The sequence below is a fragment of the Motacilla alba genome, chromosome 6 (genome assembly GCF_015832195.1).
Source record: "Motacilla alba alba isolate MOTALB_02 chromosome 6, Motacilla_alba_V1.0_pri, whole genome shotgun sequence".
Lineage (NCBI taxonomy): Eukaryota > Metazoa > Chordata > Aves > Passeriformes > Motacillidae > Motacilla > Motacilla alba.
Genome location: NC_052021.1, coordinates 20,753,950 through 20,774,583, shown reverse-complemented (window position 1 = coordinate 20,774,583; position 20,634 = coordinate 20,753,950). Strand labels below are relative to the sequence as shown.

At 40.5% G+C, this 20,634-nt stretch overlaps 1 protein-coding gene across 1 annotated transcript; it reads left to right on the top strand.

Moving 5' to 3' along the window:
• Positions 1–3,591: 3,591 nt before the first annotated feature.
• Positions 3,592–12,253, top strand: CCNJ (cyclin J). The gene is made up of 5 exons (XM_038141340.1): positions 3,592–4,055; positions 5,830–6,040; positions 8,409–8,708; positions 8,800–8,959; positions 10,450–12,253. Exons 1-5 carry the CDS (start codon positions 3,987–3,989, stop codon positions 10,859–10,861), a joined length of 1,152 nt encoding a protein of 383 aa, XP_037997268.1. The 5' UTR covers positions 3,592–3,986; the 3' UTR covers positions 10,862–12,253.
• Positions 12,254–20,634: the final 8,381 nt, after the last annotated feature.

Below are 20,634 nucleotides of genomic sequence, written 5' to 3'. Positions count from 1 at the left end.
ACCAATAAACAAAACCCACAATTAACATAGCAATTGAACCCTTATTTAAATGTTTCCTTCAGTGCTGTGTCACCCCAGAATTTAGCTTCCATCCTGGGTGCTGATTGTGTGTTGATTCATCCCATTCTGCCAGTCAAGATAAATCCAAACTTCAGAGATGCATCTTATGGCAAGGGGCACAGAAGTAGAAGTGTCAGTCTTTAGAAACTTGTTGTGTGTGGCTGATGTACCATTAAAACTAAGAACAGTACACCAGAAACAGATCCTTTTATACTGGGAGGAGTAAACGAGGTTCTAATGTGGTTTGCAGGATCAGAGCATTTGCTGTACTTGGCAATTACTTCCAAGTTCTTAATTTGTATTTTAAAAGGCACATTTCTTTTTTCATAGGCCAACAACCATCAGAAGAAAACTAGGGGAGGAAAAAACAGCTTAAACACATAAATACATGCATCAACTCCTGAGATACAGATCTAACCTCCCAGTAACTACAAAGAGAAGCCAGCTCACCCACCATGTCTGAAACTGTGTTAGGACTATAACCTGTGAATTACAAGTCCATAAATTGTAAGACTTCTGCAGCATCCTCTTCAGAAGATTCCACAAAAATGTTACAGGGATTTTAGTCCAGATTTCACAGGTTACATTCTAGCCTATTTTGGATGTAGTTCAGGGTAATAATTTTTCCTGGTGAGTTCCAAGAATAACGGTATTTCCTGCTACTTGGCACCTTTTCAAAGCACAGACAGCAGCTCTCACAGCCAATTTCATTCTCCCCCCCCAACCCCCCTCCCGGATCCCGAGACACATATTTGCTTAGGTGATCCAGGGTCATTTACAGAAAGAGGATACCAATTTCAAAATGGTTCCATAACATTTAATTCTGCTGTTTTCTCGGGTTCTACATACTACACATAGTTCATGCTTTCAGTTTCTTGCTAAGAAAATGTAACTCCCGCCACTGAAAGACATGTTGAATATCCTCTGTTTATTCTAAAGACTTGCTGAGCTTGTCTTTGTTGTACCCTGACTTACATACAGGGGACTAAGGTAGGAATACTTTAAAAACTGTACACAGCCTTGACAACTGAAAGTAGATGAAATCTGGACTAGCTAAAAAAACTCCAGTGTTAGTACACTTAGGATTGATTGTAAGGCATGTACAGAAGCTGTATTAACCTATTCTCATTACAGTTGTGCTACTCCCATTCCCATTCAAACTTCCAAAGTGTGATCTTGCAAACTCTGAAAGCAATCAGCCTCCGTTTGGCACTCCAGGATTATTGTCAAATCTTCCAGCTGGGGCTAAGGCATAAACTGAGGTCACAGAATACCAGGTTGGAAGGGGAGCTCCAGCATAATCTTGTCCAAACCTTCCTGGCAAAAGCAAGATGTCCCAACACCCTACTCCACTGAATCTTAAAGGTGTCCAAGGTAGGGGAATCCAGCACTTACTTCCCTGAGGAGATTACACCAATGGCTGATTGTTAACAGCTGATAGGATGTAGGCTTCCTGCAGATAACCAGGCAGTACTTAAGTGCTCTGGCTTTTTCAATAGGATGATTTTCCGAATGTCTCCAAGATTAGAAAAATGCATGCCAGAAGCAATCCTGGCCTTGGGCAGGATGATGAAGCTCTTTCCAAACCCGTGTTTTCATTGCAAAAGTGACAAAAGTGAAAAGCAGACAGATGTAACAGGGCCAACAACTCAATTAACATAGATTGTAATGGGAAAAAGAATCTGAAATAGGGAGTTCCACAGCTCACTCCACCTCGCAGTGGCAAGTAACAATGACATCATTGCTTTCTTGATTATATATAACTGGACTAGTTCTCAGAGCACATAGCCTTATGAGGATGGTGTTTCCTACCCAAGTCAATGAAGCATATCTTAGAAATAAGCCAGCAAGCATCAGTATTTTTTCCCCTGCTTAACAGTTCAGCACCAGACTAATCCACACAGTGTTTAAAAGCTCTAGGGGGAGGCAGCACTGCTAATAGCAGTAAGAGAAAGACCATCACTTCCCTGTTTGGGCCCATTGGAACAGGTTTTAGCATGTGGGTGTTTATTAGCCTTCTCTTCAAGCAGACAACACAGTTTTGAAGGCAATAAAGATGTAATAAAAGACAGCGTCTCCATTCGGAATCTGGTTTTGAGACTTATCCTTGAAGCACAGAGTTTGGTATTACCTTTCTTCAAAGATAAACAATTTAAAAACAATATATCTGCAAGTATAAAAATTAGCTTGAGTGTGCATTTGCCTGTAAAATAATACACAGAAATGAGACAAAAAGCCATCAGACCAGGAAAATAATAATAATTTGTCAACAGTCCATAGATCTCAGATAGCTAATCTAAATGGTTAAAATATTTTTGCAATTATGCACCAACCCCCCCCCCCCCCCCAACTTTTGGGGTTTTTTTGCTCAGGAAACGATGTAGCATTTTATAATGACATCTGTTACCAATGGAAACTGTCCAAAAATGTGTCCTCAAAAACAAAAGCTTTCCACCTATGAGCACACCTCCTCAGATGAAAGGGACTACTGTAGTCTATAGGATTACCCATTAGACACAGGAACAGGCTTTGACAGTTCCCACTACAGAGTCATTCAACTGGTTATGTGAAAAAGTTGGTTTCTATTTTCTTAATTAAACGGAAAAAAATCATGTCTGAGCAAAGGCAGAAACAAAAAATTAAATATACTCCCTCAACAGAAAAAAAAAAAGAAAAAGAAAAAACCCAACTCCCTCAACAAAAAAATTGCACCCAAAGCATTTCTTCTCCATCACTTTGCATCACCTGTTGTACCAGGCTTTATATTCTCATTAACTAGTTGCTTCAATATTTATAAATTCAAAGATGTAAAGCACTACGAAGCACTAAGTTTTATTTTGCAAGGTGTCCGTAGCGGAGGGTTACCGGGACTAGAAAGGAGGAAGGAAAAGGTTCTGTGAACGCAGAGCGGGTGCAGAGCACCGCTGCTAAGCCGGGGGCACGGGTGGGAGCTCTCAGCCACCAGCTGAGGGCACGGAGCCCCGGCGAGCGCTCAGCTGAGCGGCACCGGCTGGCAGGGAGGATGCACGCTCCTGCAAACCTGCTCCCGGGATTTAACCAGCGGGAACCAAACCGATCCGGGACTGGAGCCTCAAAGCTCGGAGGAGGAGTGTGCACCCCGCACTGCTCCCGGGACAATGCGCCCGCAGGGCAAGAGCTGAGCGAGGCGCTGCCACCGCCACGTGCTGAAACCTCACAGCGGAGCCCAACGGGGAAAGAGCCGGGGGAAATGATGGAAAGGGGAATAAGAGAACAAAAAAAAAAAAAAAAAAAAAGAAAAAAAGAAAAAAAAAGGTGCTATCCGGAGCTCATTGGGGCCCATCGACAGCTGCGCTCCGGCCGGCTGAGCTCCCCGCGCCGCCGCAGGGACCCGGCCGGGCCGCGCCGCCCGCCCCTGCCCCAGGCCCGGGGGCGCCCGCCTCCGGCCCGCGCCCGCCGCCGCTGATTGGCGGCCCGGTGGCGCTGTAAAGCGGCCGGCGATTGGCGGCGGTGAGGGCCGCGCTGTAAGGCGGCCGGCGATTGGCGGGCGGGCGGGCCCGTGCGGGCGCTGCCCGGCTTTGTACACGCGCGGCCCTTTAACAATGGGCGCGGCGCGCGGCGCCGCGTGATGGCGGCGGAGCCCCGGGGCCGCCGCGCCGCGCTCGGGTGTCCCGGGCCGCGCCCCGCCGCCTCCCCCGCGGCCGCCGCCGCCTCCGCGACCCCCTCGCCCGGCCGTGCCCCGCGGCCGGAGGGGGCGGCTTAACGAGCCGCACTTGTGCCCCGCATGGCGGCCAGCTGGGCCGGGGGGCCGGGGGTGCCCCGCGGCAGCTGATCGCGGTTAACCGGGGGCGAGCCAGAAAGGGGCGAGGGTGGCGCTGCCTGTCCCGCCCTCAGCGAGTGCCGCTTCCTCCCCGGTGCCTGGGCCCGGGCGCCGCGCCGCGCCGCCGATGGAGCTGGAGGCGCAGTGGTGGACAGGACAGCTGGCGGCCGACATCCACCAAGCGCTTCGATACAAGGTAGCTCGGGGAGAGCCGGGCTGGCGGCGGCCCCGGCGTCTTTGTGAGGCTCCGGACGGCGGAGCCGCCGCGGGGGCAGCGGGCGGAGGGCGCGCGTGGGGCGGGCGCGCTCGGCCGCCGGGGCTCGGCGGAGTTGGCTTTTGTGAACTCGGAGCCCGCCGTGTCTGCCCTCCGTGGGCGCCGGGGCCGTCTGTCCGTCTGTCCGCGGCCGTGACAGCTGCTCCGAGCGGCCGGACTGTGCTTCCGCTGCTCCCCGGAGAGGGGAAGGGCTCACGGTGCGCCCGGTGCTGCTCTTGCGACCTTTGGAAGGTTTAAACTCGGCAGAAAGCATTATGGTGTTATCGGGGAAAAAAACAAAAAACAAAATAAAACCCAAAACAAACAAAAAAACCCGACCAACCAAACAAAAACCCAGTGAAAGAAACGCTGGGTGCGTTAAGAATAGTAGAGGGTTTAGGTAATTGCTTAGAAGTCGCTTCGACTGTCTCAGAGTTGTTCTTCGGGAGTGTTTTCATACAGCACATCCTAACACCTGGCCTGAAAATCAGTTTACAATGACTGAACCTACTAAAACAGCGCTTTTGTTGCCTGATGGTCCTCCATGAGCGGATTACTTTTCCCGGAGTCTTGATTGCTTTACACTTTTCCGGTGATGAAGGGAAATAAGGGAAGGATAGGATCATTTATTTGCTGCCAAATTATCTTGACTAAAGCTAAGTTAGTGCTGTGAGAAGTGAATCAGGAAGCTTAGTAGGTGGGAAGTTTGTGGGCTTTTGTTTCACTTCAATAGCACGTTTCAAAACTTTGAATTTACATTAAAACTTTGAAAAATTTGTGACTCCAACTTGATGTCATTAAGTGAAATTAATCAAGATAATTTTCGTTGGAAATGTAATTGTATTCAAAATCCTACTTGAACACAGCGTGTGAGTGCACGGTCTATCTCATAAATTTATTCATAGTAACAGAGGACAGCACTGCTGTTCTGCTGCACACAACAAGAGGTACTGGCTACTCGGCAGGAGCCTGGAGGGTTTTTTTTTCCTACCAGTCCAAATTTTGTATTCAAAATAGATAATGGCACAGATTTTCTCAAATGTGACGTTTGTAGGACCTTTGTTTTGAGTGGCCCTCTCCCCAAATCTGAGACCCTGTGAGCTTAACAAACTGCCTCAGAGCACTGTAATCAGTGTCAGTGGGACATCAGTCACATCGGGTCAGTGTTTTAACCTACACGAGGAGAATGCTGGTTCATGCACACCCCGTTCCCCTTCCTAGGGTTCAGCTGGCTGTTAGTGGTCTTTTCCTGGAGGCGTCGGCAGGAGATTTGGCAGCTCTAGAACAGGCAAACACTTAAGTACAAAGTCTGGTTGCCCAGATTGAGCTGTAGCGAGAGAGGGCTTGAGTTAAACTATTGAACTTTGCATTGAAGCAGCTGAGGAATACTTGCGTGCTCTTGTACAGCCTTCGCAGCAGAGATAATACAACAGACACGGTAAAAGCTGAAGTCACTCTGGCTGATTGCCCAAATGAAAGATGTTAAATTTGAAGTTGTTAATGTTGTGCAGAAACAAAGTATTTTTTAGTTGTTCTGTAATATAACAAATAGATTTTGTTTGCTGAAAAGGAATTCTGAAATGAAGTGAACAGAGGGAAGAAGGGAGAAATCCTTTTAAACTCCCGTTATAAATATTTAAATATCAGCTGGATTCATCTGATACCGCTTCAAACTAAATTATGGTTTTAATAAAATTACCTGCTGCTGTCCATCTAGGAGCTAAAGCTGCCCTCTTACAAAGGCCAGTCTCCCCAGTTACACCTGAGAAGATACTTTGCAGACCTGATTGCCATTGTGAGCAACCGGTTCAGGCTGTGTCCGGCTGCGCGCCACCTGGCTGTGTACCTGCTGGACCTCTTCATGGACCGCTATGACATATCCACACAGCAACTGCACGTGGTCGCTCTGTCCTGTTTACTTTTAGCAAGTAAGTACGTGGCACCAAACTTTACCCAGACTAATCGATTCTACTGCCAAATGCAAGGCGTGTCTTGGTGGGATGGAGCAGGTGGGGGAAACCAAGTGGTTTATAAACATGGTTGTGGTTATAAATCATGAGCAGTGCAAATCGGTTTTGCCCAATTGGTAGAACATTTCTTTAGACTTGTTTTGATTTCTGTTGGCACCTGATGAAACTGAGGGTGGGGAAAAAACAAGCTGTGATTAAAAACTAACGTTTATATTTGTAAACAAATTATTCTAATGTGAACTTGAAGACCTGTGTTGTAGAAACAGAAAGACTGTATTTCTAGGGTTTTTTCAAAATAGGTACATCATGTGCTGGAAATGAGAATTTTGCCTGTCTGTGATAAAGAAAGAAATTAAATAAACCATGTGTAGACCGCACTGCATTCTGCTGATTGTGCTGTGTAGTTCTGGAATACTCCAGATTTTTGTAAATGGCAGTGTTATTTAAGCAAGCTAAGGCTAATATAAATCCTGTATTGTCACACATAAAATGTAACACAGGTAAAATACATTGGTGAATACACAGTACTCTGAAGATAGAATTAATTACAAACACTCATTATAAACAGTGCTGCTTATATTGACCTCAGCCAGATTCTTGTGGTGTGTATCCACCTTTCAACATTTGGGGACCCCTTTTCAGTATCCCTGAAAAAATAAGGGTGCCGTTTCCTGGGAAACCTGCTGGCACTTGTTCACAGACAGAGTCAGAGAAACTGGTTCCATCGGCAGAACTAAGAGTTGGTTCAGTTTCTGTTGATTGGTTTCTCTGAATCTATTCTCATTTTCTCCAGCAAGGGCTCTAGGCCCTCTTTGCCACAAAAGTGGAGTGTAGTGGTATTGGACAGGTTTCATCTTTTCACTGCATCCCGTGTCCACCAATACAGCTATTCAGCAGAGCAGTTAAACCAGAAAAGGTTATTTCAGATTTTTCTGAGGGCAGACTTTGACTAGGTGCCACCAGCTAGTAATCTTCTCTTGGCAAAAGGTGTCGTGCTGAGTATGAAAACATTGCCTCAGAAACCACTGTAATCCATTTAGGAAAATGGATTGGCTTTGAACTAATGCCAGATTTTCAAATTAAATTCATGTTCTGAAGAGAATTTTTTTTTTGTTTTAAACAAACCTCTGCCATTGTTCATGGCAAGCTGCAAGCAGAGATCTGAAAGTCTGGAGTATTCACTCACTCTTCTGAGAAACAGTGTATGGGTTGGTTGAGAGAGAAGCAAAATGCTGTTTTAAACTTTTGCCCTGTGTGGCTTAAACAAGCAGTTTAATCAGTGGTGTAATAAGTTATGACACTGTGATATATCTGATAAGGTTAAAGAAGTAATAAGAGAAATTATAAAGTGACTCCTGAAGTTTTTATTTCTGTAATTACTGGAGCATGGGAAACAAAAACTAACAGACTGGCACCGGTACTGGATTAAGTCCTACATAAGTACCTCCACTGCTGGAAAAAAGTAAAGGCTCATGTATGTTCAGTCCTGCAAAACTCAAAGAATGTGCATTTACAACCTATCATGTAGCACTGAATAGAGAGTGTAAGATGGAAAGAATTTGCAATGAAATTGAAATAGCACAACCATATGGCAAACTGTATGGAAATGTGACACTTGTTTCTCTTATTAATGGGTTTTCTACATACACAGTTTTGCTTTAGACTAAAAACATACAGGCCTGACAAGTTGAAAGTCTAAGGAAAGTTGCAACAGTCTGTGTGGCAGAGAAGGTTTTCAGATGCACATTGCTGAAATCCACTTGTTTGCCAGATCTCAAGTATAAAAACTGCACCTACCATTTGCAGGCATTAAAAGCAGCCAGGTTGGCTGGAGCTCTAGCTATGCTATAATGAGTTTTAGACACAAAAAGGGTGTGCAGGGGTGGGAGGGTGATTAAAACCAAATGCTCTTGTGGTGTGTTTGTCAAGTCACATCAAAGAAGTATTTATTTAATTGATGATGGGGACACATTATACAATAATTTGGTGACAAAAAACTCGCATATGCAGTGTCGGTGATGTCCTAATATTCTGCTCTTGGCAGCTGGCTTCTGTGTGAGAGCATGGGAAAACCAACAGGAAACATGGCACTGCACAATGTCCTACACAGTGTTTGACATTATCTGCTGAAATTTAGCCCATTTTAGTACATACCCCTTTTTGTCTCTAATAACATAGTCCATTTGAGCTTTGCATCTGCAGGAAAGTCTCCAGCTTGTTTGACATAGTAGAATTGAAATATGACCCACAAGATATTAGCTACAATCCATTTTATTGTGCGTTTGTGCTGAACCTTTTTTTCCCTCCTCTTTCTGTTCACCTGAAGGTAAATTTGAAGAAAAGGAAGACAGTGTTCCCAAACTTGAACAGTTGAACAGCTTGGGTTGTATGACTAACATGAATTTGGTACTAACAAAACAGAATTTGCTTCATATGGAGTTGTTGTTGCTAGAAACATTTCAGTGGAATTTGTGCCTCCCAACCGCTGCTCATTTCATCGACTATTATCTTTCTATTGCTGTCCATGAGACTGATCTTCATGATGGCTGGCCAATGGTTTGCTTAGAGAAGACTAAGTTATATATGGCAAAATATGCTGATTACTTTCTGGAAGTATCATTACAAGGTGAGTTACAGATTTCAGATAATGACTTCTTTGTTGTCTTGACAGACAATGTCAAACTTAAATGATTTTTTTTCTTATTCCTTCTTTCTAGATCATGAATTTTTAAATTACGCCCCTTCTTTAGTGGCTACTGCATGTGTAGCTTCTTCAAGGATTATCCTGCGTCTCTCACCCACGTGGCCCACGCGGCTTCATCACCTGACTGCCTACTCCTGGGACTTCCTGGTGCCATGTATTGAGCGACTCTTAATGTGAGTTAACACCAGTGGCTTTTTTAAGCCCATTTCTGCATCTGTTGTTATGCTTAATTGCTGCCAGCAGTGCGATTGCATTTCTTTATAAATTTCCGTTCCTCTGTTCTAAAAATACTTATGTATTAGGGAACATATAAGTTTGGTACGTATTTTTAGGCAATAACTGTTTTGCTCTTTCCAAAAGAGAAAACTTTATCAGATCTAATCTCTTTCCTGATCTTTCAACAAATAAACTTCTGCCTTGCATTTCCACTGGACATCTGGGATGCTTTGAGCATCTTCAATAGTTTGTTCCCAATCTCTTTAGTCTGCTCTGAGAGCAAAGAGCTATTGAAGAGTGCAAGTCAAGAAGAGTACTAAAGGCATAGGAGCTTTTATAGAGAAGACTGTATGCCTTGGAAGTTCAAGGCTTGCTCCAAAGAGATGATGGATCAAACCTGCAGACCATTTGAGTGGCCAGCTTTGTCAGGAGGAAATGACCAGGAGTTTGCATCTATTTTTGCTGTATCCATTCTTGCATTACAACTGACATGAGATAAAAATGCCGATGAATGCCAAGTGAGCCTTCCTGGGTAGGCATGTTACACTGTCTGCTTTCCCTCTACAGAAATTTCCTCTTACCGAAGTCTAACACAGTCATGATCAGTAGATGCACAGCTTTATCTTGAAGAACCACGTCAGCCTTAGAAATGTGACATTATCACCCTTGATGGCCTCTGTTGGCTTCACTTACGTGTATAATGAAAGGAGTAGTACCTAAAGCAATGCAGGTGCTATTGCTGAAGTGTTTTCAGTATTGCTTGGGAACAGAGGGAGGGCACCATCAAAAAGTTAGGAATGAAATGTGTAGGTGGCATCTGCTTAACCTTAGCATAGAATTAAGAAAGAGACTGTTCTAGATACATTTCAGACAGTTGAAAATCAACGTGAATTCAGATGAGCCATATGGGATAGATTAGAAAAAAAGTGAGAGGAAGGAGAAAAAAAAAGTGGTTTTGCTCTCTAGAACAGGATCCAATATGAATATGCATATGATCTTTAAGTACTATAATGCAGATATTGCAAACCTTTCTGGTATCTTCCCTTTAGAAACCTTATACTCTGTTTAATTTAAATTTGGTAGAAGCAGCCAGTTCAGGTTCTGGTAATCTGGCAGTTTGTTGGGCTACTGAAGTACAGTAGCAAACTTTATTGCACTGTAATTCTAGGTCCTGCTCTATTACGTGTATTGTACTTGGCTTTTATCTGTGTTTTTTATTGCTGTACAATGAAGTGAAATGCTGGAAAGAGACTGTACCCTAACCACATTTTGACATTTTGAAACCTTAGGTGATTGTAAAGGGTAGCTAAAACTATTTTTTTTTAAAGTTTTGGAAGCTGTCAGATACTTGCATCATTTTTTAGAGTGCTCTTAAATGTTAACTCAAAGGAGTTTAAATTATATGAATATCTATTTTGATGTATTTTGTTTTTTCAATTTGTTTTAGTGCGCACGATAACGATGTGAAGGAAGCAAACAAGCAGAAAGGACAACAGGCTCAGTCTGCCCAGCATGCTGTGTTTCAGCCCCCAGCTCCAAGTGCCCAGCAGGCCAGTGCTCAGCAGCACGTACCACAGTACCTGCAGGCTCATCAGTCTTCGTTGCAGTACCACCACCCAGCATCACAGCAGCAAAGCTGCCAGCAGATACTGTCATCCACTCACACAGCCTCTTACCCGCTTCAGACTTGCCCTGCTGCCTTACAGACCAGTGCTCAGGCTCGAGGCCACGTCCAGACGGGCGCTGCCATGTCGCTGGCTGTGCCACTGGAAGTGAAGCCATGTATAAGTGTCTCCTACAACCGGACATACCAAGTGAATGGACGATATTCCTGTATTGCTCCCTGCTTTGAGAGGTGATAAGTACAAAATACTTTTGTGCTTGTTTGTTTGGGACAGAGAGTTGTGTGGAAAATGGTTTCGTTTTTTTGTTAAACCTCAAAGTTGGAGGGCAAAAAATTGAATAAAAAAAGGTGTCTTCCCAGGAAAAAAGCAACTGGATTGGCAACCGGTACCACAGCTCAAATAACAGCCTGCAAAAAGTTAGCACACAGACCATCCTCTGAAAAAAGAATCTGTATGCTTGGGGATAATGTGTTCTTACACTGACACTCAGAATATTTTGCTTCTAATGAGTGTCTGTGAAATACTACTCAAAAGAAAAACAGCTGTGGACTAACTACAGACTTACCTTTTAATGAAGGAGATATGCAGTATTATTTTGAAGACATTTATGTCATCCCACCGTACAGTATTAACACTTACTTTATACTTACTGAAACTTAAAAATCCACTGAATGCCAGACTTCTACAGGTACATGGAGATCACAGGAAGAAACAAATCTCATGTGGCTAACTCCATAATCTTGCCCCTATTTCACCACTTGTGTTGGTTATTTGCTTTAGGCTACCGCACGTGAATTAACTGATATTTTGGCTAGTTTTTAAAGTCTTGTACTTCACAGGACCGACAGTATATTTTTGCCTCTTTTATCCTCCCTATCTTTTTTGTGTTTAAAGTAACTCTTTCATACTAACTCAGGGACTTTTCTACTCATTACTCTGTGCTGCTGGTTTGTACACTAATTGGGTATAACTCGGGGAAGGAAGGCAGAGGGGGAAGAGACTATAGCAAATGGAGTGGCTTTTCTTCAGGGCATCTATGCAGAGTACCAAAGGGATATGTTAGTGTTCACAGAATGTAGATGTGAACTACTGCCCAGCAGTGTGATAATTGAAGAGAAAGTTTCAACTGAACTTGTACTGTACCAGAACTACTACAGTGGCTGTGATTCCTCTTTATACACACACACACATGAATACCATTAACCAACAGAAAGCATCCTCCAGTTGTACTGACAGCATCAGCCCTGCAGAAAAAGTGCACTTAAATGCTGACAGAAATCCAGTTCTGTCACATTTATAGTGGAGGGAAATTCTCAGGTAATAAAGGGGCAACTTTTTCTTCTACTATTTGGGAGTTCCAGAAGAAGAAGTAGAGATTTGCTCTTCCAAGTGAGTGGATCAAAAATATTTTGCAGAGTGAACTCCTTCACCACAAGTAAGGTGCTAATATAACTTTATGGAATTACACTATCTCCTGTGGAGTGGATAATCTGAGGGTAGAAAGCTTCACTCATCCACCTCTTGGATGAAAATTATAGTAGAGATATTAATGGAGATGGTTTTTGGGGTCCTTTGTGTGTTTGTTGGGGTTTTTTAGGGGAGTGTTTTGTTTTGGTGGTTTTTTTTTTCTTTGAATACAAGACTATATCAGACTTTCTCCTGTGGTAGAATGTGGGAGGAAGTGGTATCAATAACAGGATTCTTACTACTTTAAAATATCTTTATAGTATGTGGGCTTAAGGCTTTCTTTGGTAGTTTCATTTGGTTTTTTACCATCTTCTTCCCTGTCTTAGTGGCAGCACTTACAGTCATGCACCATCAAATGACACTGAATTATTGTGAATCTTACAGAAACTGTTTTGAAAGCAGGGGCAATTAAATTACATTATCAATATGAAGATGAAAGCTTTATCACCATAATGTTCAGAATGGAGGGAGGACAGCTGTGTTCATTATTTCTGGGGCTAAATTATAACATGCTACAAAAAAACTATTTATTGTTGAGGAGAAGATATCCTGTTTCTCTTGTTTTGTCTTTTAAATCCCAATTTTTGTTGTGGGCTTTTGTAGCATAGATGTGCAAGTCAAGAAGAATAGGAGGATGAATGGAAAAGATGACCCTCTCCCTTTTATCCTAGAGAATCAACTTTGAAATAGGCATAGTGTGGTCAATTCCTTATTAAAATGAAAGTTGGTTTGGTTTTTTTTCCTCTCCTCTCTTCATCTCTAAATGAATATTTCCCTGTGTCTGAGAGTAGTGTTACGTAGAGACTTTCCACCTTATAAGATGCCATGCTTTTTACTCAGCACTGTTACCCATTTTAGAGGGAAATTGACTTCTTTCTGCTGGTTTCATTTTGTTGCAATGCTGTATCCAAGTCCTCAGTGCTCTAACTACCTCTGATGCTATGAATGTACAGTCTTGTAATAGACCATGACTTGAAATAACAGCAGATGCCTGTAGCAATTTTTTTTCTGTAAAATCTTCAAATCAGCTAACTTGTCATCTTTTTTTTTGTGACACAGCAGTATAGACTCTTCTTTTTTTGGGGTATTAGTAAATTTATCCCATAGGCATTTGATATATAAAATTTAACTAATACTTAACACTGGAATTATAATAGGTGGGGGGCTTTTTCACTTAGTTGATACCACGGCTTTACATTTAATAGGGTATTTTTTATTTGACTATTTTAAGACATTAGGTCAATTGTAAAAAGATCCACTACATACTGTTTGTTTTTAATTTATTACTTAGTCTGAATTTTTTTCTGACACTACAGCTGCATCATGACTACAGAGAAAATGTACACTGAACAGTTTCAATCTACATTATTTAAAAGGGCTTTATCAGTGTACATTAAAGATACACTGTTCTTACTATTAGAACCAAAATGTGTTTTTTATGGCATAAATAAGAGTGGTGCTTCTAAATGCAAAATGTCCAAAACAATGGAATCTTTGTGAGTGCTATGCATTCAACTTATTTTTTAAAATAAAACTAGTTTTGAGTAAGAAGGCTCCAGTGTGTATTATGCTTTGTATTGTGTTTTATAAAAATATGTAAACTGTCTTGCCCTGTGTAGCTGGCTGAAGCTGCAAGGACTTCTTTCTCTCCCTCCCCCCTTGTTTTCTGTGACATATCATAAGCTTCAGGAACACTCAGGCTTCACAATTGAAAAAAAAATAGGAAGGAAATCATGCAGGAAGGAGCTTTAAAACTAATTGCAGCCACAGCATATGCTAAATATTGTACACTTCAACAATGAGTCCAGTACACAGCTGTAAGAAATAAAGAACAAAATAACTCGAGTAGTTCAAGAGCCAGCGGGTGGAATTCATTTTGTTCTCATACAAAAAAGCAATCCATTAATGCTGGCAATCTCAGATTTCTAATTCTAGAAATCAGTTAGGAGATGGGGGAATAGCCTCTTGTCAAGAGCTGAAGCACTTGTGTTATTTACAATAGCTGTGAAGGCTCAGTCTTACTGCAGGCACTATAGAATCACATGTATCCTAGCACAAATATTTTTGATCGTTGTATACTTCTGATAACTGCTGCTTACTAGAAGTTCTGATTCTTCCTAACACTGTGCACATTTCATATTTGTAGCAAGGCTGTGATTATGGTCTGAGTCACAAAAATTAATAAGCTTGCTTAAAATTTAGTTAAAAAATGAAATTGTGAGGCCTCTTAGCTTTCACCCATCCATTTAGGAATAAACCACTGATAGTGAAAACCTTTTGGAGGACCTAGGGCCAGAGGGAGAGCAAGCTGTACTCCATCCCTGTAAGGAACAAGGGCAATGCTCTAACACAATGATAGCATGCATATTACATGGATACTTCAACCTGGAAAGTTTTGTCCTCACTCTTAAGGCAGCAAAAGTCAAGTCTGTCTAGACTGTGGCCTTGAAATCTCAAGTTGGTGGTTTTTTTTTTTCACTGTAATTACAAAATAGGCTACCCATGACATTTCTGAGTCTCCTAACAACTACAGGGACTGCCAAATACTTTTCAACATTTCAGTAGGAGTCTCGGCTTCAGTTTTGAAATTGCAAGTCTGAAGCTATTTTTGTGTTTGTACATAACAAGAAAAGCCTTATCTCTGCTTCCCATGACCCAGGTTCATTATTTACTTTCAATGTGAGGATATTTATGGTCTTCCAGCTAAATTGCAAATTTAGCTTAAAATATGAATTTTAAAGTCAACGTTTTAGTGACTGACACATCACCAGAAATAAAAACTTTTTCCAACTGTAATACTGCAGTTAAAATATATATTAGCCAGAAAGTAATGTAGCATATTCCTGCAATAATTTATTAACTGCATTCTGAATGTTCACAGGAACAAAAGCCTTGTGAGTAGATAAGGCCTTATCTGAGTGAGTGCAAGTGCCCAGTTGGTCATCCTGTATTAAAAGGTTGTCAACAGCAATTTTTCAAAACACTGAGTAAAGCAGCAATAACAAAATACACACTTATTAATAGTCTCCATCTCAGTGATATTTTAGAAGTTAGGGCACAAGTACAATTGTGAAGCTTACATTAGACTGTTTGCTCTTTCCTGGAATTAAATGTAATGTAAGAAATTTCTCTAACTTCAATAAACAAGGCATGCATTCTGACAAAGGAAAGCATTTGCTACTGAACATTGAAAAGAAAAATCAATCCCAAACTAAACAATGTGTAACTGCATAATTATTTTCTCTTTAAACTCATTTTTCTATGCACCTTCAGGTATCTAGATATCTTTATCATATTGAAGAGAACAAAGAATATATGTAAAGCATTGCTTAGAAATTTTTAGAAAATTAAAACATAAAATTGAATAGAAGTAATTGAAAATGACTGTATGCACAGTTACACTATGGGTATTTTGATACTCGAGCTCACCAGATTGGGAACTTTAACACTTGCCCTCCCTTTAGTTTGACCTATAGATTTTTTAATGAGACTCCATGCAGAAGAGGACAGATTGTCAATCTGCCTGTAGTTAACATGATGTCATGAAAGATTTTGCCAAATGGTGTTCTGCTTTACCCTCTCCAACCACTATCAACTATGTTACTTAGAGAAGAGTTCTCTATTTATTTTGTTTGTTTTAAGAACACAAACAGCAGCAAGGCTTTGCTAAGTGCTTCTATATGCTTGGATGGACAGATTTTGCAGGAGGGTGGATGACACTCCAGACAGCACTGCTACAGAGGTGGAGAAATTCTTCAGAAATACCACAAAGCCTGAGTTTCCAGGCAAAGTGCCTGTATTTTGGAGAGTAGTTCTGTGCTCCTGACCTTGCATCCCATCTCAGTGTTCATATCTTATCTTAGCTCCTGTTTGCTGTGGTGCAGTAATGACAATCTCCAAGGACTTGGATATTCCATTCCCTTTTAGCAGAGATTATGACTACCTTGAAGACTATCTGCACTGACAGATGAAGGAGTAGGTGTGTGGCCACACATCCAAAACCAGCTGAATGGCAAATGGGAAAACTCGATAAGGCCCTACTGGGCAAGGGGTTCTGTAACCAGTAACAAAGTTACTTCAGACTTCTTCTGACTTCTATACCTGGGTTTAGGTTATGTGCTTTAAAGGGATCCTCCCACAAGACAGAGTTGGTTTTAAGACTCTTTGGGGAATTTCTTGTAAAGTATCCTAAGACTTGAGAGAACTAGTTGCTGAAAAGGTAGCAAGCATGCAGCACTACACCTACAAGAGACCACCAAGAATTTTTTCCACTTCCTCGATCAGCCAGACTGTGACAACACAAAACTAGCTTGGAAGCACTTCCATCGCCACTTTCTCCTGGAAAAAACTGCCTGTTTTGTTTGTTTCCAAAAGCCATCCCTGTTTATATTTTCCTGTTTATACTTGATGTTAGTACATGCCTTGTTTTTGGTTTTTTTTTTTAGCAGGAAACCATCCTATCTCCTCATTCTTAAATTCTCCCCATTCACAATGCAGTCAGTATTCTGGAGAGGATAAAAAAGTATCAAACTGCTTATAATATCCCCTTGCAAAACAGCCCCACTAAGAGATTCCAAAATAATTTTTCTAGACTTAGTACAAATGCAATTCTCCCTCCTGTATCAACACAAAATGGATAACAGAAATTACATGTACTTCCATTAGGAAAGAAAGGAAAAAACACTATTTCGCTTCCTTACATACTTGCAGTAATGTAAAACAGATTTAAAGCAGCACTTTCTTCTGCAACCTTTTGCAAGTTGTTATCTTTCCTTTGGAAAAAGGGAGCAGGACAACTCTGAATAAATCTAAGTCTTTCATATGTCAAAAAAATAATTACAGCAAAAATCACAGCTGTCTCAAATATTACTTTATGTTGAAAAAACAGGATTAAAGACATCAACTTCCATAAGTATTTAATTCTACCTCACTAACAATTGCAGTGACTGCATTGACAGATTGAAAAAAGTGGTATTGTTTAAAAGAAGCTTCTAAGACCAAACAGCAGAGGGATGCAAAATAATAAAATAAAGAAAAAATGGTGTTCTTATTCATCTTGCCACTATTAAAAAAAAAAAAAAAAAAAGAAAGAAAAAAATAAAAAACTCAAGGATGATTAAGTAGAACTGAAAGGCTATATATTTAAATCAAAATTAACTAGAACAAATTATCACAGCTTTCAATGAGGGCAAGAGCTTAGCAGGATTTTCAAGAGATTAAGCCCTTACACAGCTAATGAAATCACTCAGGATTTAAGCCAAATCCTGATGGAGGTAAGGAAGAAATATCTCTTAATGCAAATTAGTCAATAGAGTCTATGATGGGATTTCTTGCACCTTCTACCAGTGAATCTGATTTAATGCAGAAAGCAGAGCACTTTCCTAGACTTGATACAGTTACTTTTCAATACAATTTTGTGGTATAATAGATGTGTATATTCAGTTCTGCTGAGCACTGCATGTGCTGTATGCTTTCCTAGGCACAGAAATAAAGATAAGCAAACATTTATTGAATGAAAGACTTACTTCTAAAACAGACATTCCCAAAAGCACATATTCTTTTAAAAGCACCTTTAGGTATTGTGATAAAATTGCATTTCACTGGCTCAGCTTCCACAGCCATTACTAGCAAGTTGTCAATTACAGTATTAAATTGTCGGTCAAAGAGTGGGACTTGATGATCCTTGTGGGTCCCTTCCAACTCAGAATGTTCGGTGAATCTGTGAAATTCACAAATTCTGCTTTTTTTACTGGATGCTAAAATAATTTATTTGAGACCAACATCTAATAGCTCTTGTGGCACATTCAGCACTTTTAATACAGTTCATTACTAAAACTCTTTTCCTCCTCTGTTAAACCACTTTGTTAAAGTTTTTATTTGTTCTATTTGGAAATTGTGCTTTACATTTCTTTTAGAAATATATGTTCTTTGAAGAACTATTTCTTTTAGTATCCTATGAACTAGAACAGACAAATTACTTTGATTTGTAATTCAAAGCCTGACTACAGAGGAAAATTATGTAGGTAAATAATATTACGTGCTCCAAGGCATTAGGAAATAAATGTCTAATTCAAGGTGTATTCAAGTAAAACTTGTGGTATAGTCACATGAAATCCACTACAATTATTTATATTTTCCTTAAAGGACTCTACTTGCTAACTTCTGTAAAAGGACACCAACACTTGACAAGAAGAACAGTACTGGACTTTTCCCAGGAGGACATGTCCTGTGACCTATTATCATGGGAAACCCTCTTCTAGTCTCAGAGAAGTAGAACAGATACCTTGGAATAATGCGCTTGAACACTGACAATCTAAGGAACTTGTAAAATTAAATGGACTTGGCAGTCTTTTCCAACCTACATGATTCTATGGTTCTATTCTATCATGTTAAGACATCTAGTATTCTGCAGTTCACTTTCCATGACCCTATTCAAGTTGAAAAAGTTAAAAGTTATAATTTAAAACTAATTTCAATAAAAGGATTCTAAAACAGCCTATTAAACGTTTTATTGCAAACAGTCATATTCTAAATACCCCTTAAATCAATTTTTTTCTTCCCAACTTCCTACTGTGTATATGCTCAAGATAGTCATCAGCTATAGCTGAACACAGAGTCTGGAGCTTGAATAGATTAGAATCCAAATATTGTGACTGAACTTCCTATTCTTCTTGTAATTATTTGTGTTGCTCAGACAAACTTAATTTCAGTTCCTTCTTGAGGCCTCCATGCTCTCCTCACCATGAGGGAAATATGCCAGCACCTTTCACTGTAGTCACAAATCAGACAAAAGAAGTGCTTCTTAAAAAGGTTTTGGGAAAAGCCTTTTTAGGAATCATGCTACAAAAGTAGGGAGCTGTCTTCATATCAGCTCCAAGACATACAGAGACACCAAGAGTTCTCACAAACGATAACACACTGGAGCTGTTGTTATAATATGTACTACTGGACTCTGCAGAATGTCATCACTCTGAAAACCTTATCACCTTACTTTTTTAACAACAAAAGCTCCTACAGAGTTTTGCAAATACCACAGAAATATTTTATATTTAATTTTGCATGACTTTCAATTGCTCCAGAAGAGCTGAGAACAAAATGATAACTGAGCCAAGCCAGTTCTTTCTCATATGAGTGGCCAATGTGAAACTTAAACACATCCCATCAAAAGCAAAGATGATATAACTGTCAACACAAAGCTAAAACTATTTGTTGGCAGACTGAACAAGAAACAACAGTGCTGCTGGTATAAATACTAGAACTGGTTTCTCATATGCTAGCTTGGATCTAGCCAGTTTTCTTAGCTCACGATAGAGCACAAGAGTTAATGCAGTCATATAATTTCCAAAGCCCACAGAAGTCAGACATGATTTTCATACATTATTGTACTTTGAAGTAAGCACTGCTGGATCCAAAATGATACTGTGCAGATCAAAGACTCAAGAGTCCTAAGCTCAGAGTTCACCTTTTCAAACCGATACAAAAATGACATCTAGCAAAAAAAAAAAAAAAATCAAAACCACAGAAGAGCAAAATAACTATTCCAAGTTATAGTTGCAGTATCCTAGAGCAATTTCAGTATCAGTTCTCGGGTTCTCAGTGTTGTGAACACTTTCTCATTTCACCACCCCTCAAACTTCCCTTCTCATGGAAAGAGAAGCTGTCTGCTTCACATCAAAGCATCTGAAAGTTCCTCTGATGACAGATTTGAACTATTTGAACAACAGTAATACAGCACTAGGTTGTCATAACTGAAAACATGGAAACAGAAGTCTTGTAAAGGGGTCTGGAGCTCAGCACAGAGAAAGATGAAAACTTTAAAATATTATAAAGGCAGAGATGTCAGGTTCTGGTTACACAGGTAAAGCTACATTACCAGTGTTTTTCTGCCACCTACTGATACCTTCCAACTCCCTTTTACTCAGGGAGTTAACTCATAAGATGATAGGTAACTCAGATAATTGATAGGTAACTTCTCTAAAATGATTAGTAACTCAGCTGCTTCTGACATCTGCTCATGCAACTGTAATTTCTTTGGAATTACTAGAATTTTTCAATCTACACCTCTTCAAATAAGCATGTGATGAATAGCCCTGCCCTGTACAGCTGCCACTGACAGCACTCATGTGGACACATCTGTTGACAAGAAAGGTATAAAATAATTTTGTAATATCTGTAATTATAACAACTGCATAATTAGTCAGGAAGGGATTTTTTTCAAGGTTGCCATGCTACAAAGGGTTTGAGAATTGAGATAGTAGATACTTCAAACTATCAATCTATGTGTCAGTTGTTTGTATCAATCATCACAGTTTCTATTTCATTTATGTTCTATGTATGATTTGGGAACCTTCACCATTTTTCCTGGCCTCATCTGCAACTATCAAGAAAAGCATAAACATTGGCAGGAAACTATAAAAAATCTCTACAAAAATGGACCTCAAAAACTAGTAACTCACAGAATATACCCATCCTTTGCAGGGAAAGAGTTTAAAACCCATTAATTTCATAGCTAATCTTGCCATACAGACTGAGCACTATGA